The sequence below is a fragment of the Hyalella azteca genome, unplaced genomic scaffold (genome assembly GCF_000764305.2).
Source record: "Hyalella azteca isolate HAZT.00-mixed unplaced genomic scaffold, Hazt_2.0.2 contig14775, whole genome shotgun sequence".
NCBI lineage: Eukaryota > Metazoa > Arthropoda > Malacostraca > Amphipoda > Hyalellidae > Hyalella > Hyalella azteca.
In genome coordinates this window covers 90,100-117,607 of record NW_025944650.1, presented here as the reverse complement: position 1 = coordinate 117,607, position 27,508 = coordinate 90,100, and the positions used below count along the sequence as shown (strand labels likewise).

General features: G+C 39.3%; 1 protein-coding gene across 3 annotated transcripts in view; it reads right to left on the bottom strand.

Moving 5' to 3' along the window:
- Positions 1-27,508, bottom strand: part of LOC108672429 (dnaJ homolog subfamily C member 7) — a 68,925-nt gene that overhangs the window by 12,052 nt on the left and 29,365 nt on the right. The window contains exons 1-2 of one of the 3 annotated variants that reach the window (XM_018160096.2): positions 23,936-26,030; positions 15,480-15,568 (exon numbers count right to left, since the gene is read on the bottom strand). In XM_018160096.2, the coding sequence (XP_018015585.1) occupies positions 15,480-15,568; positions 23,936-25,707 (1,861 nt within the window). In that variant the 5' untranslated portion in view covers positions 25,708-26,030. Of the gene's footprint in view, positions 1-15,479; positions 15,569-19,072; positions 23,904-23,935; positions 26,031-27,508 lie in introns of those variants that run through there. The other 2 variants (XM_018160086.2, XM_018160103.2) reach the window with 2 other exon arrangements.

The window sequence follows — 27,508 nt, the reverse complement described above, 5'->3', positions numbered from 1 at the left end:
AATCAGACCAAAAAGATGTTATAAAGAAATAGTGGGCTCTAGTCAGTTGCTTCTTCGATGAAACTTTTTCAAACGACACGAAATAACAGCTATGACACCCCACGTTCGACTTAACGAGCTTGCTGGCTTCACAACAATAGGCTAGCGAAAGATTTGATCATCGTTCCGAGACGCGCTGCAATAACTTCATGTAGCGAATGTGAAATAACCTTTCAATGCATTGCGATGCACACAGCAGGGTCAAATTAACGGAAAATATAAATGGGTATTAATAACGCGCACGTAACTCTGTGGTTGCTTCGAAACAAGATCTAGTTGGAAGCAGCCCAACAGAGGATAGAAAAACGTTAATTTCACACACTTTCATCAAAGTACACGAACAACTTTTAGTAAAGCTTGATCATTCTCCTGAAAAGGAATTGATCGAAATTAAAACTATCGTTTTGAATGAAAAATTTAAAATATTTTTGAGTCGCACTGCAGAAGGAAAATATTTCAAATTGATGCCCCAGAACGTCATTGAACTAAAAAATAAACTTATTCCTCCATTGATAAAATTGTCCACCGAGTGCTAATGATATTTGGTTTAATTGTACTTCACCTGCAAAGACTGCACTTCACCAAAAGCCAATTCTATTATACAAACTCTTGTTGAGCTACAATAGCATCACTGAAACTCTAACTAACGGGTGAACGTAAAAAAATGATGCACGACATCATAATTAACTAAAGAAAAATTATCATTTGCTTTGAATTAACGAACTCCTAAAACTATAGTTTCGCAGCCATGAAAATAAAAGCTTATCAGACGTAACCGGTCTCCATTTAAATATTGTCGATCCACTCCATATCAGCGAATTATTCGCTAGGATTCAGGCGAAATTTACGGCCAGCTACTGAGTTCTTTTTTGGTGCCAACTTCAGCTCAAATATATTGTAAATTTGCGTCTGTTATCCGGATACGTCGGATGATAAGCCATCAATTAGTGACGCCTTGATACACACGTCCACAAGCATGTTCTGCTCTTGGATAAATGGGCTAAACTTAGCCCTAATAGCGATGCACCTTTTGCTCTAGTGTGGGTCATCCTGACGCAGTTTGACCTGGCTAAGGCGAATCAGTGCTACGTCCATCATTTGTTCGTACTGTGAGCAAGAATGCGTATCACTATTTGGACAATAACACCCATTCATATATGTGAATGTGTGATGCAGTTCTCAAATAGGAAGGAATTAACTGAAATGTTTGCCCGGAATTCAATAACTAAAGAGGAAGACTTGTTTGGGAGAAGAAAGTTACTTTGCTTCAGTGTTCAGTTAAGTAGATAGAGAGCAGAGCTATGAACACAAGGGTACACCAGGTGACCTTTACAAGGCCTGCATCGGTGATTAACATTTGACGCGGCAGGAAGGTGACTGCGTTGCACGAGTCCTGGGAAACTGTAGCATTTCAGTGAACGACGCAAGCTGTTGACGGCGCGGCTTAGGGAACTCTAGGTTGCTCAATACTGGCAGATATTTCGAAATTAAACTGCAGTTGTACTATTTTTTTTTATTTTGCTGTATGAATAAAAAATTGATTATTGAACTAGGTTAGTTTTGGATTGCCGATGAAACAGCGTTTGTGCGGACAATGTCGCGAACAAAATTTCCAAAAAAAAAACAAAAAAATTAGTTGAGATTCATAACAAATCACAAATGCGTGAAAGCCACCAAAATGTAATTGTATTTATACATTTATACACACGCGGTGCAATGTAATAATTTCAGTATCAAATTTTCATTACAATTATTTAGATTTTAGAACAAGGAAATTTTAACGAAACTTGATGCCTTGGCAAGATAGGCGAGATGTCTGCTAAGCGAGACAACTGATACATAAAAATACGGGAAAAAACAAGAGCAGGACTGCAGGAAGAGGAGCTTTGAGGTCACAACGCGACGTGCGAGTCGAGGTCGTAGGATATCTATAAAAAAAGTCCTAATTACGTGCACAGTGTAGAGTTAAGTAAAAATTAATTTCAGTGACATGAAGCAGACAAGTTCAATTTTTTTAAAGAAATATCCCGATTTGGATTAATATTGATGTCATTCAGTCCTGTTGGTAATCCGGCTGAGAATTGTGAATAATTAAGAAAATAAAAAAAGATAATACGGAAAAACATTACATCGAGTCAATGACTAACAACTTCTGTACATTTTCTCACATCTATATGATGAATAAAATATATATTTAGGCCATGTGTAATACCGCTTCTTGACAAGGTACAAAATCGACAGGTAACGTTCGAGTACTTCAGAATGAATAAGTTGCAGCTTAGAAGAGCCACGTATCATTATCTCAATGTTTATCAGCTTGCTTAAACACAACACGCATTCAATGTTCTGTAATCACGAGCTAGGAGAAATTTGTTGCAGCAAGAAGTTTAGGAACGATGCTATATAGCCTTCAATTCCAGAGCAAAATACATCACAATTGAGCCATTGAGTGTGACAGATGATCAACAGGAAGGTATTTTAATAAGCGGACGAAATATGACGATAACATCCAAAAGCGTTTTGTTTTAAGAGCTACTCAAGTAATGAATTAAGTAAACTGAATGCAGCCATGGCGCTGACAAAAGTTGGGATATGAGGAGAGATGTTTGTTTATACATTCAGTGTGGTCAGGAGGTAACTCATTCTCTGCCAAATGGCTTGTCAAGATTAGAAACACGCATGCAAATGGTAATAGAGCTTCAATACTTACCTTGTTAGCGTTTTAAAACTCGATGACCGAAGAGTTATTACAACACGGTGTACATGTCGAGTATGAATTATACAACAGGCAGGGGTATCCGGGTTACAATTGAATATTAAAATAGGGTTCGTGCATGGAGGTAAAACAAAGGGCAAGACAAGGGGCAAAGGTCGGTACATTGCATAACGTCCAAGCCATTACCAACAAAAATTAATGCTGTGTTAATGTGTAAGGGACTAAGGGAGGAGCGGCAAGTCGCCATATATTATAAAAATAAGTATTTTTTCTGCATTGAGGTACAGGTCGAATTATTCATCGGTGAAGCGTTTTTAGGGGAATTGAGCAACAACGCAGTTTACTAAGAAGCATGAGTACATATAGGAAGGCAATGAAAAGTTCAGTTTGTTACAGAGGAGATATTCAAATATCTATTCTCGTATTTTATGTGAAGGTAATGAAAATTCGCAGGTATAGAGGTGAGTTCCGTGACGGCAGTTTTGCAATGTTTTGGTAGAGATAGTATTACTTCTTACAAAGAATAATTTACGACGTCAAACAAAATAAATATATAGAAGTATCTTATATCAAGGGAATACACCATTTCACGATACCTATACTATCACGCAAGATTATTAACGATGGTGGAGCGGCACAGGACTGTTTAATTCCCGCTGTATAAAGGTTCACGTACCAATACAATTTTAGTCAGATTCTAGAAGAATTACGCAAAGATCTTCCATTTTGAAAATAAAATGCGAAAACAATTCATCTGTTCATGAGGCAATTCAACAATTCATCTATTCGCAAAATGCATGGATAACAAGAGATGAAAGAGAGTAGCTCATCTTCCCCGGTGCTCTCATATCCATATCATACCTAAATATATTCATAGTTTGTCCAAACCAATTGACCTCTGGCCTAAATATAGAGGCGTTTTGGGCGTGCCTGCAATAAGCTTACTTCTTGATTGGCTTTCAAGTGAGCAGCTTGTCAAGATAAGAGCCGTTAGCAAAGCCTTATCCAGGTCGTTCAGGTACAACAACATGAACTATATTACTAATAAAATCTCTGGCAAACAAATAAAAAAACTATAGGAGCTAACAAATTTTAAATTCGCTGAAAAATACAGTTCAATTGAGTACAGAAAGAGAAACAAGCATTTCCAGGAAAATCTGCATATAGAAGATTCATAAGCTAATGATAGATTAATTAGAATTTTTAAAGGGGGCCTTGAACCAGGGGCCACGTTTTCGTCACCCATGCATGATCGCGTGCGTGGACCAAGCCTTTACTGGGACCTCGAACGCATATTGGCCACTCAGTAAAACTTCGACGAAGTGGCTTACGTTTATGATAACTCCAGGTATTATGTGCCACAGTACCTGTCAAGTTTATCGAAAGCTTTTTTTCAGCTCGCATGTGAATGAAGGCTTACGAGAGGGGCACACATGCACGGCTTACTTATAGGATTTAGACAAAATAATGGAAACGCCTGAGTAGTACATAAAATATATTTTACTTTGGTTTAGGTCCACCTTTTGCGTCAATTATAGCCTCAGTTCTCCGAGATACTGGTTCATACAAATTTTGAATTCTTTCCAAAGGAATTTCAACCCATACTTCAGTTGAACGATGGCGGCGGGAATAGACTTCAGACTTGCATCTCTAAAATCGACCATAAATGCTTGATAATATTCTGTCCTGGTATTGTGGTAGCCAAGCGAGATGCTCAACTTTATTAGAATGTTCCTCGGGCCATTTTTACAATTCCAGCTGTATGGATCTCGGCATTACCATCTTGAAAGATGGCGTTCCCCTCAGTGGGGAACGCAAAAGTGCTTGAACCATTGGATGAACTTGGTTCTCCAAAATTCCTAAACAGTCGTGAGGCGGTTGATTCTTCTATTACGAGAAATCATTGGTCCACCGGATTTCCAAGAAATAGCACCCCAGATCATAACAGATCCTCCGTCATGTTTTACGGTTGGGAGAAGGCAGTCGGGATTAAATGACTCTGTTGGCTGTCCTCAAACGTAAACTCGGCCAGAAGTTGGAAATAAGGAAAACGATGCTTCATCAGAGAAAATTACATTTCCCACTGTTCGATGAACAAATTCTGGAGGTTTCTACACCGCTCTAAATGCTTTGAATTATTTGTACTTGAAACCAAAGGCTTTCTAATTGCAGCTCTTCCATAGAATCCAGATCTGCATGGGCAGCTGTTGGCGGAGTCTTTATGGAAACTGGGTTCTGTAAGTGTCAATTGAGGTCTTAAGTAATTTTAACAGCCGTGGTCTTTCGATTGTCGAACCTCAGACAACTTCGACTTCTGGCCAGAGGACGTTTGAAGTCGAAGGACTTCTTTGCTGCGGGCGTTTTTCCTCCTCTTTCAAAAGCAGTCATTACAATTGAGGCAGTACCTCTAGAAACATCGAGAATTCGGGAAGTTTCTGTCACACTAGCACCTGCAATACGGGCATCAACAATTTGGCCTCTTTGAAAGTCATGTGAGGTTTCCCATTTATAGGTTAGACTATAGACACAAAAATTTACTAAAAATGTCTGTGCAATGATAAAATATCAATTAACAGCAACAGAAAACAAATAAAACCGAAAAAATGTGACGTTTATATTATTTATAACATGTTAAAAAATTACGGTATCAAAATGTCGGGTGTTTTCATTATTTTGTCCAATTCCTGTATGTTTACTGTGTTGGTATAAATAGATTGATTACCTTGGGATTGATCTTAATTTCTTAAGATTGATATTTGAAGAATACAAATCCTTTTCAAGTAACGAAAACGCGCAATACTGAGAATGAACAAATAAAACAGTTGTGAGAGAATAAATTTTTTAAAGAACCTCGAGAGTGCCGCAGGTGAGGCGTACTTAGCATGACTTTCAATTTTAAAAGGAAGAACTTCAATGCTAATCTTCACCGGTTCGTGATTACTTGTTTCCTCTTGTCTAAACACGAGAAGCAAAGCAACGACCAGATAAGCACAAGACCATTATAATTTGGCATTTAAATATGGATCCATTTAATAAGAAAGATTCTTATATTTGAGGAATAACTAATGAATCAGTCTCGAATGCGTTTTTAATTGATAAGATTAATATACCTACCAACAAAATAGCCTGCAAATTTTTTGACAATTTGATACTTAAGTTAAGCAAACTATTGAAAGATTACTTACCTATGAGCTAAATGCGGCGAGGTAGGACGACACTTATTTAGGAAATATCGCGACTTCGAAAGTTAGCAAAGACTTCACAGGATGTCGGTTGCTGGGTAAACAGCAAGATATTCTTTTTAAAAAATGTCATAGATTTAACTATTACAAACGCTGTTTTCATACTTCATCCTTCCTGAAGTCTCGGGGGGCTGAGGTCTTTTCAAAGAAATTGTATTGCAAAAATTATGGCCTAAAAAATTCAACGGTTTGAATATCTAGATTCTAGGCGCTTTGGCTTCCTCCTAACTCGACATCTAAAACCATTTTCAAATCGAAAGGGAAATTTAAACCTTCCATCGACCTCCATATAGTAAGCTTAAAAATCTCCTGTAGTTTACTGTGACTGCTCTCCTGAAACTCATTCTAAACTTCACGCTCATCGGGCTCAGGCACACAAGTGATCTTGGTTAGTCGTGAGCCAATTTGCACTGCTTTTCCCAAAATTCAAAAGTTTGACTTGGCAACGAAATGTCACTTCAGACCAATTTTTCTGCACATAATACCCTGAGCTTCAACCTTACCGCATTAATGGTGCCTATTTCATTGTCGCATGACTAACCAATTTGCTTTCGACAGTACCGGAAAATATCTAATGGATTTAATAGTTCTGAACTTCGTATTTACTGGGGTAAATTGCATGTCTCCTTGATTTTAACCTATTTTGTAACAGGTATGCTAATTACACCTTTCTAACCTTTATATATAGGTATACCTGTCACGAGAGTATTTCTTCTATTACAGATATAATTATCTCAATTTGAACCAGTCAGCGATAACATTTACTTTGCAGTTGGTCAAGTTAACAATACTTCGTTTTTTATCGATAGCGAAATAAGTGAATCAATCGGTTAATATAAGACTTCTGTCTTATATTCTGTGCAACCCGATGTCCACAGATTGAAGTTTTTAACTTATTGAGTAGCTGGTCATCGAAAAGCTTTCAATGAAAAAATGACGAATTTACCTGGCATTACCTTTGCCTTTACACTGCTCGTAGATAAGGCAATCAAATGGTAAAATTGCTGTATTTTAATAATAGAACTATCGCATCCAGAGCTTAATGGACTTGTGTAATCATATTTCGGCAACGGTTAGAGATCAAGTGACAGTATTAAGCCATGAATAAATATTAATATTGAACACAAGCTCATAAACACTTAAAAATTATAGGAAGGATACTGAAGACTGGCCGTCAGATACTTAATAGCAATCATTTTGAGATGAGTGGCACTGTGGAGCTCGATAAAGTGAAGCAACATTTCCAGCAGGTACCTGGGTCGCTTATTAAAGGATCGTAGCTCAGCAAGCGGCTCAAGCAATTCTTAGTTTAAAATTTCCCAGACGAATGGAAGTGATGTTCAGCGATATAGGCAAGGCCGCTCCATCAATTCAAAGCATTCAAAATAGATCGCAAGCTGCTTTGACCAAGAGGAAGCAAGCGCAAGCTCGGACATTAAGTAGAAATGTTAGATGAAATTAAAAAACTGAACTGTACTGTCTTTCGATTCTTTAGAAAACGTGTTGATTCTTTCGAAAATATTTCAATTTTTCGAAAAATTTTAGATTATTTCGAAAACATTTCGATTCTCTTCAACAATTGGACGTTATAAATGCAATGGAGATGGCCGTGAGAAGCAGCATGAAGTGTACACATGACGAGGAACTGCCCCACCTAACATCTTCAGTCAAGGATGACAGAGCCAGCCGACGGTGGCAAAAGGCGTTACACAAGTGACAACACGCGCCTATTGTTCCATTATTGCTTCACTCAACTACCGAAGCACAGCAATGAAATGCATTGCGCAAGCGTGGTCACAGCGTATACGCGCGCACACTTCACATGGCGCTCACTAAAATTAATGCGTCATATTGTACAACTAGTAATAAACTTTCTCAACGTAGCATTCATTCGCCCCCCTTTCGCCGAACCAAACTGAGTCAGGATGATCCACACAAAGTCAAAAAATGCATCGATATTTGGACCAGTCTACTTTCACATCGCGCTCACCGAAATTAAAGGGTCATATTGCACTAATACTGACACACTTAATACAGCACCTAGCATTGTTACGCCCATACGCTGAACCAAACTTGGCAGGAATGACCCGTACATGAGTAATAAGCGCACAGCGATTTGGACAACTTCAACCTCATTTTTAAGAGTGCGCGAGGTCTACTCTCTCAAGCAATTCCTGGAGCATGAAACAGACGCGTACAGTTGGAGTAGAAAGCAATAAAAGAGGGCGAGTCCCTCGGCATGCACATCAAAGCTCGAGCGTTCTTCAAGCAAACGCAGAACATGCATGGAACTTTCAGGGCAAACGTAGATTTACATTTTAAATGACTGACGAAAACATAAAATTCTAACAAAAGTAAGCGCATGTCACTTAAATTAATTACTTAATTATAGAGGTCCTTGATGATTTAACACGAACGAAATGTGAACAAATCAGAAGCGAAAACTATATACAATCTATAATTTGTGACAATAATTATATAAAATTCAAGTCAGAAATGGAAGCTATGCACAAGATACTTGGTAGAGACAAATGTCGAAATTCATAAGTATACATATTATAGTAAGCAGTGTGATCGAGGGCCATTAGCCAACTAACATAGAGTTCATCATTGCTGCTTCACGAAATTCCGGATAACTGAGGAATAGAAGCAAGAAACTTAGGACGTCGTCTTCCACTTCCTTTGAATTAAGACGCTTGACAATTCATACAAAGGATAACGTGATAAAAAAAAACAATCTTGACGTAATACTACGAAACGAATAATGTTAACAATAAAGCTCACAGAGACGTTTGGCAATGGTAATCAACATACATATTTGTACTGAAAAACTGAATAACTAAAATGTTAAATCTTTATGCAAATATAACTGATAAATGGCTCCTAAATCCTTGAGGAATTCGATCCCAGTAAATGCAAGCGGGGAAATCTTTTAAAATTTGTGCTCAGCAAAGCTTGACAAAACGATAAGGTCACCAGGCGATCAAAAGAAGAGGTGAACACAATGGAGGTGGCAACATAGTTAAAGGATACAACTTAATTACAAACGAAGCGTCAGTTATTATGCTCACTATCAAATCGATCATTTTGAGTGTGAATTTCTAAAATGGATTAGTGATGACTCAAATATGAATAATTCGTAACAATGAAATTTCCTCAAAAAATTTCTTGGGTTTATGTAAAAGGACCAACCAACTGATACAAAGAAGCACACAATGAATAATTAAATTATTGAAAAATCTTACCGATCAGCTTCAATCATCCCGATTACGTACTGGTAAATAAATTCCAATTGCTAACTAAAAAAACACATCAGTTGTGCTTGAAGCCACACCCGTCGAGAGACAAGAATGGAGGGAACAAATGCACAGGAACGCGAGGGCGGGCCAAACTATAGGGTCCACCAAGATATTAAATGCAGCCCCAAGGTAATAAAATAATGCCAGAGACCGTAACAGTTCCTGCATAAAATTAAACAGATTTAAAAAACGATATATTAAAAGCGAAGCTCAGGTCGAGCATAAAAGAAAAAATGTCAAGTGCACAAGGTCGTGTTTTTGTTTGTTCGTATCGGGACGCATTGACAGACTCGCATCGTAAGGACTGCATTTTGTGGATTCCGATATCAGAGTTGAGCTCCCCAGCCTTGTACACTGCAGCCATCCAGACAAGGTCGAGGCAGATAAGCCGTGGTAACATCACACGATGAGGATTTGGCTCTTGGCCAGTCAATGCAATCGTGTTAAAAAACTCTACGTACACCAAGAAAAATCAGTGGGCCATACTGTGCAAATAGTGACACACTTTCTAGCCCACGGCACGAGCAGAAAGCGGACGTTGCATTGATGCGTCTTTTTGATAGCGGCCAAACTGGGTCAGGATGACCCACTCAAGAGTGAAAATTGAATCACTTTTTGGACAAATTCTCACTATTTTTGAGTGTAGAGCGACTGTCACCTAGAACTGGAAATACGACAGCTGCAGATTTAGCGACACCTTAATTTTTTTCTTGTTTTCAAGGTTCAATCGCATCGAACATGAGAAACTACTAGATAGTCAGAATCAATCTTCAGCTGGATTCGTTAAAACGCTTATCTACGTCTATATTAGCTAGATTATTTGTATTTCACACGGTTTACCGAAACAGGACTGGGTAAATGTTTGGAACAAAATGAAGCTCATCTTTTCTATGTTGCCTTTCGTTAGTGTCAGATACAAGTGAACAGATGCGCAGAGCGAGCAAGTTCGTATTGTTGCAAAGTACCAACTTTTATCGACATGCACACACACACTAATCGCATTAGTATAACATTACTTCAAGTTAACATGTAGGACATACATAGCATGTATACATACACGTAAATAACGTCACTTTACTGCACCATCATAATTAACGACGTCCATTGTTGATAATTAGAACAAACTACGTGAACAGCAGGAGTTTGACATTGGCCTCATTCGAAGACACTAACGAGCGCTCGTAATTGATGTAACGAGCGACGGTGTACATTGCTCTATTATACCCGTCGAGTAATTATACTTGAAGTCTCAAGAGTCATCCGACGCTTACACAAAACGGGGCATTCTGCTGGTTTCCCGACTAATGGCAAAAGAATTAAACCAAAAATGATTTCTTATGATTCGTTTTTCTCTCATTTGATGCTTAGCTTTAAACTTTGACCAAAAAATCATTAAACCGAAAAATATAATTCAAAAAGATATATTTAGCATGACTTTTACGGCGACTGAAATGGTGACGACCATGAAAATATTTAGTAGACTTTGTGATTGTCCTGATGCACGGCAGTGATCGAATTACCCTGGGACCAGCATGTTCTGTATGATACCATCTCGAGAATATCGGATATCTGCGGCCGTGCTATCAAAAATAGTTGCGAGTTCGTAACTCTGTCAGCCTATCACTTACAAATTTTCCAACTAAACTCACCTATCACAGGCGAGAAATCGCCCGATACGTGTACTTAGACGAGTTTCGATAATAAGATCAAAGTTCTCTAGATCATATCCCGATGGTAAATAGGCTGTAGATTTTCTTGTGGTCGTCAAAAGACGAGTGGCGACGGCCGACGAGCGATGAGATACATGCAAACGCGGAAGCCGTTCAGCTCTAGCCAAGAATGCTGGCTCCCAAATTGTGTCGAAGACATAATTCAGAACCATATACATCAGCGACATTCGAACCACCAGAAAAAACTGCAATTTGTTGGAAGACGTACAATATAAAATAATCGCATTCAGGCGAAGGTCACTAAATCAGGAAACGAGTGGGAGAACAGAAAGGAACAATTTGACTTCACACAACGTTGGAACGAGATCATGAATAACAAATTAGTTTCAAAAGAACACACTTTTGGCTGAAAGTTAAGGAGTATTGAAATTTTGTGAAAAATTAGGAGAAATTGAGAAATTGAGTGGGCCGAAAGATCAGGTTCATAATTATTAGAAGCGGACTCACAGCGCTTAATAATACGACCCTCACACTTTATGCTTATAGGGGCCTCAAGACTTCACTTGTCGACGTTTATGTATCGAAGACGCTCAATTACAAGATCTTAAACATTGTTATCACCTCGGTGGCAGTAAATATAATTGTTAAAACAAGAGGCAATCACGCGGCTGGAGTTAGCCCTTTGACTACTGATGCTAACTCTAGTTAACAACATTCCAGATAGGATTCAGTTAATTTATCATCACGCTAAAGGCTAATTATACATGAACCCCCAGCTAATCCAAAGCGGTAAATGCACGATTACAGGGCGCTGTTAAGACTAGTTTTCAATCGTCAGATCCAAGAGCCAACACTCATTTCTCATTAGGAGATATCCAAGTTCAGGGCACCACAAGCACGTTGCAAAATATCCTAGATCACGCAAGATGCGATCAAAACTCATAAACAAGCCATGTGCTGAACGAAATAGAGCGTAATTAGCAGTGTGGCCCTCGCTAAATTAGCTGGACTACAGGTACGAGACTAGGCCACGGACAAGCAACTGCATGCCTGTCCTTGCGATGATTTTTATGCTAAGGAAGGAAATTAATTTCTGATGAACGTTATAGTTCTATCCTGTAAAGTGTATAATAATTTCCGGAGGGTTGAAGCATTGCTAAAATAATTTTGGAGTAAACGCGGTGTTTTGAATACGCTTTCTAGACGCACAAAAAAATGTCTATACCCAGAAGGTACAGTTTAATTATCACCAATTGAAACTACAACACAAGTCAAGTGAAATAAAGCAGTCCATTAAACATATTGGAACAGATGTTCTTTCAGGTTTTCAGAAAATACATTACGCCGCTCTAAAGGAAAGAACATTAAGCGAGCTTTCATGAAGCTTTCCAATGTGACCAATTAAACTCATCTTTGTATATATTTAAAAATGTATAGAAAAAGCATGCCAACAGACAGAAAAATCCGAAAATGCATCTGCAGAAGTTGACCATGAATATCATCAAAATCATCTGATCGATCGAATTTCCTTCAGAATCATGAACGTCACCAAGATAATCCATAAAAATTCTAATTTATACGAAGGGGATTGCGGCTGCTTAATTTCTTTTGTAGTATACACGAAGGAGTCAAATTAGGTACTTTTCTCCACGCATGGTCTCTGAATAAAGCTCATCGTTAACAGAAATAAAAAAAAGAAGACGTTAAACAATTGATAATGGTTGATGACCCGATCACTTATAAAGTTATTAGTATTTTCAACAGGAAGAATACTGCCGCATCAAGAAAGAAGTCGGATAGCCGTAATAAGAAATATATGAGCCGTAATATAAATATTAAATATATAATATATAATAAGAAATATACGAGTCGGAGAGCCGTAATAAGAAATATGATAAAAGAGTGCCACAGGAAATGTTGCTGCAAAGGATGTTTGGCCAGCGCTGCACGTCACACGCGGGAAATATCGGACCTCTTGCAGCTAGGAGGAATTTCCCGTGCATAGCGTTATCTTGGTACCGTGCACTGGCAGCTCACTTGCTGTATATTTTCTGCATGTATTCTGTGCATTTCTGTGTAAAATACACTTGCTGAATGTATATTCTAACTATGCAATATTATTACAAAAATAACTGAGTATATGATGGCATTGACATTTAGGCGCAGAAAAGTAATAAATACAAATACGAATACTTCAAAGTGAAGTTCATGCCGATCCACAAGCACGAAAGACGCAGAGTTAGTGTTCGTACTATAAACGCGGTTCTAATTTAAAAGCTTAAAGAAACTGATACAGGTAAGAAGTTATTTGGCAAAGAAAAACAAGTCATTAAAAGTCCTAATAAAATGCATCTTGTTCGAAAAGCTTGGGACTATCAGCAGAACAATCATGAGGCTCTCTGCTTAACTGCGGATGCCGACACAATAACGAACCGATGACTACGCCAAGCAATACGTTTTATTCTGTTCAGTTTACAATGTTCATGGTGCGATCTGCCCACAATCGAGCAGTTTGTCCACACATTGGAACCCCTGTTAAATCCAAGTGATGTGAGAAACCTGTCGCTTATTTTTATTTATTTATTTATTTTTTGTTCTATGAGAAGAAATTTGCCACTGAAAAGCTATAGAATATGTTTTCAGACGGTGAACAGAAACAACTGATAGAAGAGCATGATAAGCGATACTTAATATTCAAGCCATATAAGGGTGGAAATGTTTTCATTAAGTATTCTCATCGTACAGAAAGCACACACGACCGAGTTCAAAAAATAATAATGTAATATGCCACGCCACTCATAGAAAAACACGAGGTCATAGTCGTGTATCATCCATCACGAATACTAAGTTCAACAAACCTCATAACCAAGATCCATTCCTAGTAGTTATGTCTCTTACACTATACACAAAAATTGTTGTAAACTTTAATTACTACTCATACTTCTCAGGGAAATATTCATTCGACATTTCTCCATTTCTTTCTGGAGACGCACAATGAAGCGTTGCCATAATCAACGCCTTTAAAATGATACCTATAAGATTAGTTTGCTAAATAGTGAGTTCTTATATGCTTGCCGAAGTAACTTAATCGATGATTTTATGTTCCTCGTGATTTTATTCGGTATTGAAATTTTTATCTCCTTTTGATAAATTTGCTCGTTCCCTATTTATTATACTTGAATTTTTCAACAACTTAAATTTGAGCTTAAATTCGACAATTGATTTAGCTGGTCTCGAAACGTTTTCTATGAAGATGTAGTGAATTCACTTGGAGTTTATTTGCTATTAACTGATACTTGATAAAGACCGGGCAGGTGGCATACAATGGAGCAGCTTGGCAGAGTGCCACGTGAGGGTGCCAACTTACGATGTCCACCTGGTGCAGGCACTGCAGTGTGTCACGCTCTGGTTGGCCCTCGCTCACACCAATTTCATCAAGGGATATTCATTCATTCACAACACAAGTCTGAGTATCACAGCCAAATACAATTATCAATAATTTAGAAGTAGTAATCAGGAAGCAAATCTCTCATGTTGGTCTGATGAATGTCAGCGCGATAAACAGCAAATTACATCTAATAGCGAGCAAACAATTGTTGATAGAAAAAAACAGATACACAATCTTTCAGATAAACCAATTCAATGGGTTGTAACTGGATCAAAAGTTTCTATGGTAAGCAAATGAACAACAAAACCGTTTATCAATTGAATTGGAATCGACCGTAAAAATATGCACTAACGACACGAATTAACTTTGACGACTTGATCATTGCACAGGAAGTACTATCTAAAATAAAGAATATATATCTTTAAACGTTTTAATTGTTATTTTCAGTAAGTGGATGATTAAAAAAGGCATATTTAGACTTCTTAAGTATATTTCACATTGATAGTTCGGCTTGTATATCTCGCGACAAAATCAAATTGCGCGCTTAAACCAATCAATACGATTAAAAAAAACAGGTGGGCGATACCTATCAAACAAAATTGCGCGCTTAAAACAGAATGAAGATTCATGACATTGCTCTAAGTCTGTTATAATTTCACGAGTATCAGTTCAGCCGTTTCTAAAGTAGAATTAGTAATATACTTATGAATATAGTGAACTTGTACGATGTGACTAAACAGAAACAGACTTGCATACGGTGCCGCTGACTGCCCGTGTCAACGTCGTTTATCGCTCATTAATTCCAATGCAATTAGCAGTAAAATTATAAATTACCTTAGCAGTAAAGTCATAACTAATTTATACAACATGACACTTTAACGGGGCCAAACACGATCACGTGAAGTAAAGCTATCTATATCCCGAATGGGCGAATTGGCAGCAAATATGAAACGTGCCTCTTGAACGCTTAGCAGATTAAACACTTTTTTCATAAACGCGGTACAATCCTTTCGTAAAGATAGAGTGGGGGAGGGAGGAAATGGATTTATTAGGTAATCAGTATATAATATTTCATCTAATACTATCAAATGTTACGTGATATGATAATACAATGTGGATACTCACCAATAGCCTGCGTGTAGTGCTGTAGAGCATCGCGATATTCTTTGTTCCTGTAAGCCTCGTTGCCCTCAGCCTTCTTGCGTTCCGCCAACCTGCATAAATTACACACAATATGTCAGACATACAAAAATGGATTAAATGACATGCAAATAAAATATGATGAGAAACGTCACCCCGATGTTTTAACGGATCAGCTAAGCGACGCTATAAAATAAAAGTGTATACGCCATCATTATAGCCACGATTGCCGACAAACAGGACGCATATTCATGGCAGTAGAAATTGGCTAATTCAAATAGCAGATGGCGATGGTGACAGCCACATCATATAAGGAATTATATAATTGAATTGATATAAGGAATTGAACCACAAACTGCGAAATTAAAGGTGACACTTTATTGAGGAGTCGATGTAACCAAACTCAGATCACAACTACTTGGTTGCATGGCTGCTTCTATATCTATAACACGTATTACAGCCGATGCCCTAGCGTGACGTTCAAGAATTGCGAATTGAGATATATTTGAATATTGCAAATAGCTCAAGAATATTTTATTTTACATGATAATGCGATATTCAAGGGCACATTAAATTTGAGACCAAAATTATAATATCAGGCGGAAGAAAAACGTTATTGGATATAGATAAAGATTAGGACATATATATAAAGACTTTTTATGGAAAAACATTTATTTACAAAGACTCAGATTAGTTATCAAAATATCAGAATGCAACTTGTAATGGAGGAATCACACAACTGCCAAGTTAAATACGAGCAACAACACAAACAAAGTACAAGTCAGCTGATCCAACATTAGAGTAAATCATTCTTAAGCAACTAAAAAATGCCTGACAAAAATAGGTAATAGCACATAAATAATTTGGTATATTAAGATAGTTAACAGTTGCATAGTGCAAACAACACACGTGGTGTGAACTGGCATGCTCATGACTTAGTACAAACACGCGATAATAACACTACAATTTTGATAAAAAAAAACGGACACACCCTCAACACACGGTTTGTTAGCTGAATGAGAAATAATTCATTATAATAGAGCAAATAAGAGAAAGAGCTGGAATTAGATACGTGATGAAGGGGAGACTGGGACGAATTTTTCTCGTAACTGCAAGACGCATGCATGGTGGGTATACATGATACATGTCACAGCAGCGTTAAACCAAAATGTGGCAGTATGACCATCGCAGTGACCGGAATTTGGCAATATAATGTGCATAAGAGGCACGAATAGTTAGACCAAATAATTTGACTTTGACGCTCTTTTTCTTAACCATCGAAATGAATTCGAAAGAGAAATTTTTGCATACCAAAAGTTCACGATAAAACGACGACACGCTGAGGTCTCAAAGAGGAGTGGTTAAGTTATGTTTTAACGATCACATCCGCCATAAATACTTTGAGTGACGGTCTCCTGTACGGCAAATTAGAATCAGTTCATAACTCAATGCAAGATCACCTTGACTTGACGGCAAGTCATCACCTTGCTAGCTAATGTAAAGAACACTAAAACTCACACACAAAGGCACGCCATTATTATCGAAAGCTTTTGTCAATTCAGAAGAGGTTATCAATGTATGTTTAGAGTAAATTTATTTTTCAACATAAAATGCTGATGAGAGATGACTCTTTGCCACGACTGCAGATATAACCAAGATACTCGCAAGTCACGCCGTGTGCAGCAAGCGACAATACAATTGAATGGCAACAGAAGAATTTATATGGATTAAAGCGCATTTATACACCCATTAACTGCCAATAAGAACCGGCGACAGCAGAATGATTTTCTGCACACGAAAATTAATATAAAATTCCCTGATGACACGAATCACAGTCTATCATCTAACTCAAGGTCGATAATAATTAAACGAAATCGAATCGATCTTGATAAGCTGTTTTTAAACGAAGGACGAACCCTTGTAAAAAAACGTGTAAAAATTACAAAAAAATAGAAGCTTACTACCAACCCTCAACGCTGAATTAAATTATGTGGAAAAGTTGACTTGCAATAATTCCGGGAATTTAGATCGGTTTAGCTGCATCAAGGGTGCAGTTCGTATGCGGCTCAACCACGAACACGGAAGTCATCGTCCGTGTGATAAATGCTAATGGGATTTTCCCACCAGGCACCTGAGGTTGAATCAACGTTGATGTAAACGTTGTTTCGTCGATTCAATGTAATTAAACGTCGTTTCAAAGCCTTTTGCATCCTGTGATAGATAGCTCGAGATGTGGTGCGCTGGAACCCTTGCGCTAAGCACAGCTGCAGAGTTATTCTCAATTTGATATTTATCGAGTATCATTCCAGAATTTATTTGCACTTCTTATCTTAAATTATAACAGGATGAAAGGTTCAGCAGTAGGTGAATTCAAATCAATTTCATGTACATTGACACCGTGCAGATCAGGCAACGTTTCTATGACCACATCCGCGTGATGCACGATTTCAAAATTAACTGCACCTTTGCGAGCGAATTTGTACTGAAATAAATCTTAATTATCCAGCTTCATTTCAATATTAAATAAAAAAAAGAAGTATATTATTGTTAGACAATTAAATTGAAGGTCAGCTAAAATGAAGATTGAATAACCTTCCGTCGCTGCCACTCAGTTTATTGTCCAAAAACAGAATAAACAATATCCAATAATTACGTTTTTAGTGTACGGTATATCTGGAGACCATTTAATTAGTTTACAAAGTATCAAAGTTATGTTGCATGCATTTGATTTGCTGAGTATTACGTTTATATATTTACAATTACTTTTAATATAAATGTGATGCTTAGCAAATCAAATAAATGCACGGTAACTTTGATACTATGCAAACTAATTATAAATAATCTCGAGAAATACACTAAAAACGTGATTATTGGAAATATTTACCTAACGAACTCGTTATACATGTATATGTGAACTCGTTTTGGCTCATAGGACGCAGTTATTCTGAAAACTTCCGGCATAAACATACGAGTCGGAATTTTACAAAAGGATTTTATCGGATGTCAGTGAGAGATGATGCAACTCTCTCAGATGGTGCCACTGTCTCTTCAACCCAACACATTCTGCTCAGGCAGTGATAAAAAATAAACAGACGAATACTGTTCTAAATGATCGACAACACAATGACAACAGAATATGTATGGCATCAATTGAGATGAAATAGAAATTTCAAATAATAAGTAGGTATCTGGAAATTAATATGCAGAAAAAAATAGCGTGAGCGGGCCAACGGTCAAGCAACACCTTTCGACAAAAAAATAATTGACCAAGTTGCAGAAGCTTACAAAATTTACTCAACATGTTGGATATACTCTGCCTCCATGAATACGACCAGAATTTTTCTAATTTTATGCGAAATGAAAGTGTCACGATAAAAACTCACGAACGCCATCAACCATTTTTAATTAATCTACCAAGATAGCATAAGTATCTCTGATATTATGCAGCAAACACAAACTTCGTCTATAAACTGCAAGACATTCATAGTATTACAAAAATTTGTGAGTTATATTACTAGCAGGAGTTAAGGCTAACGAGGAACGCATTAGTCGCAAGACACACGCAAGGCATGCGTTACCATTGAGGACGAGGGGCGAAGTCATCAACAGAAGGTATAAGGCAGACCGAATGCAGGGACTCTTGCGAGTTGTTGTGAGTTTGGGCGCCAGGCATCATGTCAGCCAGCGACGAAGGTCTGGGGCGTCCGACCATGGAGGAGGGACGCAATGCGGAATTGTTACCACCACGCAGCTTGGCGCCTGCAGAAGCAGACCGCGAGCGTCTTCTGAAGCTGCTGGATCTTGACGCTGCCCCACCACTGTCGCGTGGTCGGCTGCCCGGTGATACGGGCGGTTTGCCGCAGCGGGAACTGCGGTGGCTGCTCGAACGCACCGAAGCGCAGGTCGTTTTTCCCGTAGCGTTGCAAGCAACATCGGAGCATGGCGTCGATGGTGCTGAAGATGATGATACTTTCCACTTACCATTCAGGCAAATGATGACATCATCCGGCAACGAACATTGATTAGGATTTTCTGAACAGGGATCTACGTACGGTCGACTCCAGTTTACATCTTCGTTCTCGGGAACTTCTAGTTTGTTGGAACTAGAAATAACTTTCCTATTAATAAATTCGCATAAATTTTCAGTTAGATTCCCTGCTTCGCTGTCAAGAGAATCAAAACTTGCAGATAAATCGTTGCCACTGCTATGTTTTTCACCGAATCTCTCTTCGAAATCGTTTTCAGGTTCGCTAGAAGTGCTAACTCTCGGTGGACTTGAACTAGTCGAGTCAAACGCAGCACTGTCGTTCCCGGGAATAGCGTCGCCAATATTAACATAGTAAGCCGAATTTTGATAGTAAGGCGATGCGAACTGAGGAGGATGTTCCTCGACATTAAGAAAACATCTTTGGTAAGAAGTGTTGTCTGAATTGCCGCAATTGTTCGAGTCCCACGAGGGCGATACAGAACAAAACGTGTGGGAAATATTATCAGGGGGTTCGAAAGTTCGCTTGTCCAAGGAAGGCGATACATGCGCTCGTATGCTGAAACCGTGCAATTCACTGTTGTCGCCCTCCGACTCTTCATCAGCGTCAGCTCCAGTTCCATTAGTCCACATGCCTGACAGTCTCTTGTCAAGATCCTCGCTAATTACAGAGTCGCCTTCCCTTTCAGAATTCACACCCGTCTTTTCTTTTGTACGGTTAGTTTCAGACAGAAGCTCTGATGTTTCAAAATGCGACGATGCAGACGAGTTTTGATTCGCTCGGCATGAATTAAGCACAGTGCAACTTGTGGTAGCGTTCCATGCTGAAGTTCGAAACGAATCGGCAGAGTCAGAATCGGTCAAGACAACGCATGGAACTGCACGAACGATGCCATCTTGGGAATCGTCAGACGAAGAAGAACTTACGTCGTCGTTGGGAGTCACGAAGCTCTTGTTTTGAGCTTCAGGGCGGTCGTCCGCTTTGCCAAAATACTTCTCATGCAACTCGTTGAACTGTCCCATTAGGTCAGAGCCATTGCTGCTCACCGAGCTGCAGGCGCCAAAAGTTTCCTCGCGATGCTCTCCACTTTCCGTCTTTCCACATGCGCTCTCGTGTAACGTTGTATTATAAGTCACTTCATCTGATGAATTAGAGCCGCTCAATTCTTCTGCACCTGGACAATCAAACTCGTCTGCAAAGCTTGTTCTTACTTTCTTAACAACATCGTAAATGGTGTTGGCGCCAGCTGTAAAATAAAATGAAGAATTTGATTGAATTGACTCGTCAGACTCAGATTTTTGGTCGAAAGATAGGCCTTGTTCAGAGCCGTTGTCATCATCCGCTGCTTCTCCATCCCCTATGGCTGAGCACCAATCTTCGTAAATTAAATCACAAGCATTTTTCGGCTCTTCCCTACAAGATAAATCCGCCTTAATAGCAGCAGTTGACTTGGCGGAATTCTCACACTCTTTGATCGGCACAGAAAGTGAAGACTCCAATAAATCGCTAGCATTCAGGGTTATTGTGGCAGTAGTGGTCACGTTAGTCAGTGAACGAATATCATTCTCATCGGTCTCAGGTTCTTCTTCGGTAACTTCGTGTTTTTTTCTAGAACTAGGAAGAAAAATCACGTTCTCGTACATAGCTTCAGTCGTACCAACACTATGTCGTTGTTCCGAACTTACATCGGAGTTTTTTTTAATGCAAGGTCGAGGTTGACTGGTGAAACGAGACACGTCAGCTTGATGAGGAAATTTTTTGCAGCCAACGTGGTTGAGATTATCGTAGTAAGGCTTGCTTGAGTCACAGCCGACGTGACCAAGATAAGCTGCTCTCCAATGGTCATGGGCACCCACGCTGTTCGCGAAGTTATTTACGGGAGAGCCTCTCAGTCGAGGTGATGAAGACCGTTTGACTAAAGTAACTGAGGGGACGTTGTGCGCTTTATTCAATGGTAATCTCTTGTTTGTGTCAGGCTTTAGTACTTCTTTCCTTTCACTCGCTGAGTAACCTACACCATCTTTCTTCTGGTCTGAGGAATTCGAACTCGAATCTGTGTAAGTGTGGTCATTTTCAATCGAGCTGCCGGAGAAGCTGTTTCTGAAGATGGGCGCAGCACTGCCGATAGCATCTAAAATACCGGAGAAGTATTTTCGAGGTTTAGATTTTTTGTGCTTCTTGTGTTTAGATGGCTTCTTAACCTCATTATCGGAACTTGACGCGTCGAAGCTTCCAACTTTGTTCGAGGACAAAAGACGGGCTTCAACAGACGTAGCAGGAGCGTCTCCGATACGGTACTCGGATATACAAGTAACATTGGATGCAGGCTTATCGGCTTGAGAGCTAGCAAAGAGAGGGTCAATAATAAGCTCCGTCTTGACTGTTTTATTAGGTGTCGGAAAAGATGAAGATAGAGAGGCAGTGGCAGGCACATGAAGCACGGCACGTTGGAAAGCTTTAGCGAAACGCTTCCGACCAGGCTTCAGGCATGAAGCGTCATTCGAATTTTTCAGTTCATCGGTGTTAGAATCTGCCAATGTCGCGAAATTTGAACTAAAATTTGAATGGTTACCACATGCAGACAAAACTGGGAAAGATTCATTCGAATTTGTGGCCGGGGACGGCGAAAATTCATAGGATTCATACTTGTCATCCTGCGCAGGAAAATCGTTCAAAGAACAAGCAGCACGACTCGCATTGACTTTTGGTGACGTCACGGAAACTTCATCAACTTTGCGAGGGATGTGACTATAGACTTCACAGTAAGATGGCCACTCAGAATTAATCGCTCGTTCGCTTTCTTTTGCTGTTGAACTTCCGTACGTAGATGGACGGTATGACCCAGATAAGTTTGGCCTGAACATAGTATTTTCCATATCCTGTTCGCTTTCACGAGACGTTTCAAACACTGAGTCGGATAAAACGCTCGAATTCATCGAGTCATCACTTTGAAGGCTTCGTAAACTATTGATGGCGGAGAGGAGATCAAATTTTGCTGGAGTGTGAGCAGCATATGATCTCTCGATGACCAAACCTTGACTTACCACTCGTTCTTCAAATGACGTGCAATCGTTCTTTTCAGAATCCAAAATATCTGGTTTATGGAATTTGGCAGATTCCTCAATGAGTGAGTCACATTCCTCATTAATAGACTTAGAAGACTGATCACGTGTCATGTACACAGATCCACTAAATTTCTCTAGCTTCAACGGCTTAACGAATTGGATACCGACGCCCAAATTATGTTTCTCGTTGAAACAATCATTATCAGATTGAGAATGAGATCGAGCAGACGACAGATGGTCCTCTACAGGGCTGTTCCCAGCGCCACACTGGTGGTGGCCAAGATCTGCTACAGGAGCATTGGAGCAGCGTGAAGAAACAACGCCAGCACCAGCAGCAGCAGCGGGGGTGCCATCTACGCTCCACTCCCCACCAACTTCTGCACCTTCGCTTCGGGTTATTTCGGTCACTCTAGCCGACTCCCTCAATTCTGTCAGAACTAATGGAGGAGACACTTCTGCCACACTTGACTCGGCGCCTTCACCAGAATCGTTTCTGTCCATGGACTTAGCACCTCGGGTCGAGTTGTTTTCATGTATCGAATCATGGCTAACATTGTTCCCTTTACAGAGAAAAGCTTCGTTAGTTTGAAAGTTGTACTCGAAACTATCAGCACCAATGTCAATAGATTTGGCATGTTTTACATCATCAGTATCCCCGTAATAACCCAATGAATCATCAGAGAAGACAGAACTTAAAGTCTCATTTGGATCGCAATTCACACTTTCCTCCAAACTATTGTCCAAAGAAAGAGGTAAATTTTTACATTTTTCTACCGACTTGATGATGCTTTCTTCTGACTTACGAACAGTAATATCACCATCAACTAAATCAGAGGCATCGTCCAGTTCGCTTATGTTATCGATGCCATTACTACCTTCACTTAACGTGCTACTTTCGTTTGGAGAGGAACTGTCTTCATCATCTGAGTCTGAGAGAGGATCCAAGAAATACTCAGCCACAACTCGCTTCAAAAACGATTCGTCTTCATGCCAATTTTTTTGTAGATGGGGATAAACTGTTCCGTTGTCAGGAAGTCCATCGATCTTCCCATTTTTCGGGATCTTTTCCAAAGCGTGGTTTAGCTCACGGTTATCATATAAAAAATTGTTTGCCGTTTCCCTATAAGATAATGAATCTTGCTTATGATCTAAATAGTTTGACAATAATCGAGATTCAGGAACATGACCATTCAAAACCTTCCCATGACACACTTCACAGTAAAGAGGTTCCTCAAAAAGTGTACCGTAAGGAACAACCTTTTTACATTCAGATTGACGCTTCAAATGTTCTACTCCCTCATAACCAAGCCAAGAATCACAGCCAGAAGCATCACTAACTGTTTCGTCAATACCACTGCTATTCATGTGCATGCAAGGAAATGGCGCCCACCTGAAACGTTCCTTTTTGAGCGAGCGAGAAGGACATGCTTTGCCAAAGCCTCGTCGTGAAGAATCTTTGGCCGTTGAAGGAGGGTCAATGGTTTGCTGGCGCTTTCCTCCAGGAGTTAGGACGGTAAGGATTTTCGCTCCATTATTGATTCCGTTCTGATTACCGATTGAGATTTTTGGAGCACCACAAGAATTAGTTAAATTGGCACCGTTCCCAGCAGATGGTTTTATTAATTTAACAAAACTTTTAGGAAGGGAAAATTTTGAGTTTTCGTAATACAGAGGCTCAGGGGCATTTGGCGGAATTCCGAAGGCTTTGGGCGAAGAATTTCTTTTCTCTTCCGCGGCAGGAACGGTGATATTGATGGTCTGAGACGACTTCTTTTGGTTGGCAAAATTGAGGTTCAATTTGTACATACCTGGTTTTAAATTTATAGTGAAGCTGTTAGTGGCATCCGCAAGCTCTTCGGTTTGTTGGGAAATGCGAGCAGAAGAATGAGATTTCTTCCGGCGATTCCTGACAGGATTTTCTCTCATTAAAGCCTCAGGAGTCTGAGAATGATTCGGGTCAGTTTTCGAGACAGGGTTTAAATGCTCCGATCTCAGGTCAACAGGCTTACTACTAATGACTTTAGAATTTTCATCTTTAGTAAAACTAGGAATACCATTTGAAAGGCAAGGAACTTCATTCCGGCAGTCGTCAGAAACTTTAGACTGTGAGTCACGAGTCTGAGACTGCCGAGTAGAACATGTGGGACGGGTTGACGTGTGCGGCAAATGACTAGACCCAGAAATAACATCATTCATGCTATGGGATGACGATAGACGAGACGTAATGGTGACGGAAGCTTGAGAAGTAGATGACGATGTTGACGGCGAAGGTTCCTCAGGAACCGAATGTAAAACAATAACATGATTGCTCGTGTTAACGGGGGGATTTTGGTGGGCTAAAGTTCGAATGTGATCTTCGTACCTCATTGTGCGCGGAAGGTTAAGACCATTATATGTACTAAGATCAATAAAGCAGGCATCATTAGATATGCCGTTAAGTGGAGTAGGAAACCGCTGGCTGCCGATCACTCCGATTGGAGTTTGGATAACAAGTTGGGAAAGAGAACCAATGATATTAGAACCTGTGGGTTCTCCAACTCGATTTGTTGAGCTCAAACTTGCATTTCTCCTGGCTTGCGCAGCAGCCTTCTTGCCTGTGAGGTGCCGAAGAAGTCTGCTTCGAAGAGATCTTTTTTTCTCCTTACGTGGACAGCCACTAACCAACACTGAAGGGCATTCGAAAGGCTCGCCGTGCTCTTCGGAGGAGGCATTAAAAATAGCTTCGTATGGCGGTGGATTTTCTGCCTTGGTAGTATTGACGTGCACAAGCCGAGGTGAGTTGGGCGCAGTGTTTACAGTAGGTGTCGAGATATAAATAGAGCCCACACTAGGCTTGATGTGAACCGTGTTGTTGTTGACATTGATGTGAGGTTTGGGTGACGCACGAGTCGCAGGTTTGATAAGCTGAGTCGGAATAGTCGCAGCATCGGCTCTCAAGGAATAGTTTGGTCTGCCTTCACCAGCATCCCTGTCAGAGGTGGAGACCACAACACGTATAGGGACCGGCCGGACACCGGGACCGAGAGGAGGTTTGGTTCGCACATATGACGTAGGTTGTGAGATGGTGTGCGTGTTCTTGTTGTGTATATAGGACGGGTGTCCCGTGAGTGTGGAGGCGCTAAATGAGGCGTTGTTAGTCACTAATGGGGCCGCGTTTGCCATGAGAAAAGAGGCCCGCCATCAACAAACATGGCGCTACAAATTTTGAAAGCCTAATTCAGCGGCCGCGCTTCCAACTCAAATGCACTTCTTTCCATGTATTTTCTTTTCCATGAAAATCCATTCATTTTTATAAATCTAACCAAGATCATAAAAAAATCGGCGATTACAAAATGTTAACGATTGAAGTTGAAGAAATAATGAGAAAAATAATTTAACCTAATCTTATTCAAGAATTGAATGATAGGTCATGTCTCTAATATTGATTGGTGTAACTCCTAATTAGCTGGCACATGTCTAAATAGTTAAGCGTTTATTGTCACCGACTGAAATTATAATAAAAAATAAAGTAAAGATGTTTGGTATCAAGAAATTGTTAAATTTAAAATATATATGCGGTTCTTAGTAGAAGAGAAAATAGAGCGCGCATGTGCAAGATTGCAATCCACCCTAAGATCCAGCTCAATATTTGCACATTGGATTTTATAAAGGATAATGCTCAAAGATCTGACATCAAAAATCTACGTACGTGGTACAATCACTGAATAGGAATTGTGAATACTAAGCCCAGAACTCGGGTAGTTTCGGATCGTTAACAGTGCAAACTAACTGTTCAGAAAAGTTTTCCTAATTAAAATAGACCAAGACAGTAGTTCTTAAACTGTTTCAAGCCATTTATCAAATATTAATATTTTAAGCCGTAAGAAACACTTTCAATCAGTCAATCTTTCACAGATGTTATCTCGAGGCGCCAGATACTTTCAGTCCTATCTTCCGAGTGGAATTTCATTCTGTTTCAAGTCAATTTGTTAAATTCAATTGTTTAATTTGGGATGAAATAATAACTGAATTTGTTCCCAGCTAACTAAGGTAACAAGGTGAATAACTGGTAACACCTGACAAACCAGACGACTTGCAACGCACGGTTAAAATTTTAGTTCTTCGAGCAAATAAACGGAACAGGTCTACGACTCGTTTGAAAATACGAAAATCATCGCAAGTTACTTAAGTTTAGCTTTTTTTGCATAAAGTTTATGCACAACGAGGCAGACTGATCGCCTTCATTAATCTCAACTGCCATGAATAACCGAAATTGGAAACCTGATGTTCAGGATTTTCAAGTAACCATCGAAAACAAAAACATAGACAAACTAGATTCAAAATCCTGAGGTGCGAGTTCACAATTCAAGGTAAGCAAGAGTTGAGAATAAAATAACCAGAGGGTCAAACAAGAAATAATGCACAATTTAAAAAAAAATAGATTTCTTGTACAATTTCTAACCACAAATGACAGTATATAATCATCAGAAACGAGGATCATACTACATGAAGCGACATGAGTTGAGTTGCTTCATGTAATCATGTTCGTTCATTTCCGCATAACATGACTATATATTATCTAGAAAAATTGAGCCCTAACAGCCGCGAGAAATTATTATTATACGATTTATGTGGATTGAATTTTTTTTATTTTAGGCGTCAGACGCGCGAGCAAACCACGGAAGTGAGATGTTAGCGCCTTAAATAATCAAACGCAAGTGATCATTGATTATAATATAATTTTTGAAACAATTATCAGAACGAAGCGATAGGAGAGGAACTTGAGGACAAGGAAATAATTGTGAAGGTGAGAGGCTACGAAAATTTACCTTATTAGTTAAATGTATTGCTCATGCGAGTTTATCAAGCCCATTTGACAATTTTTTCGTCAAAATATGCAAGGAAATTTTTGCAGTCTATGGAGAAAAAATGAAAAACGGGCTGAAAAAGATGGCAGTGCCGCAAAAGCTATCCTCTAAAAAAT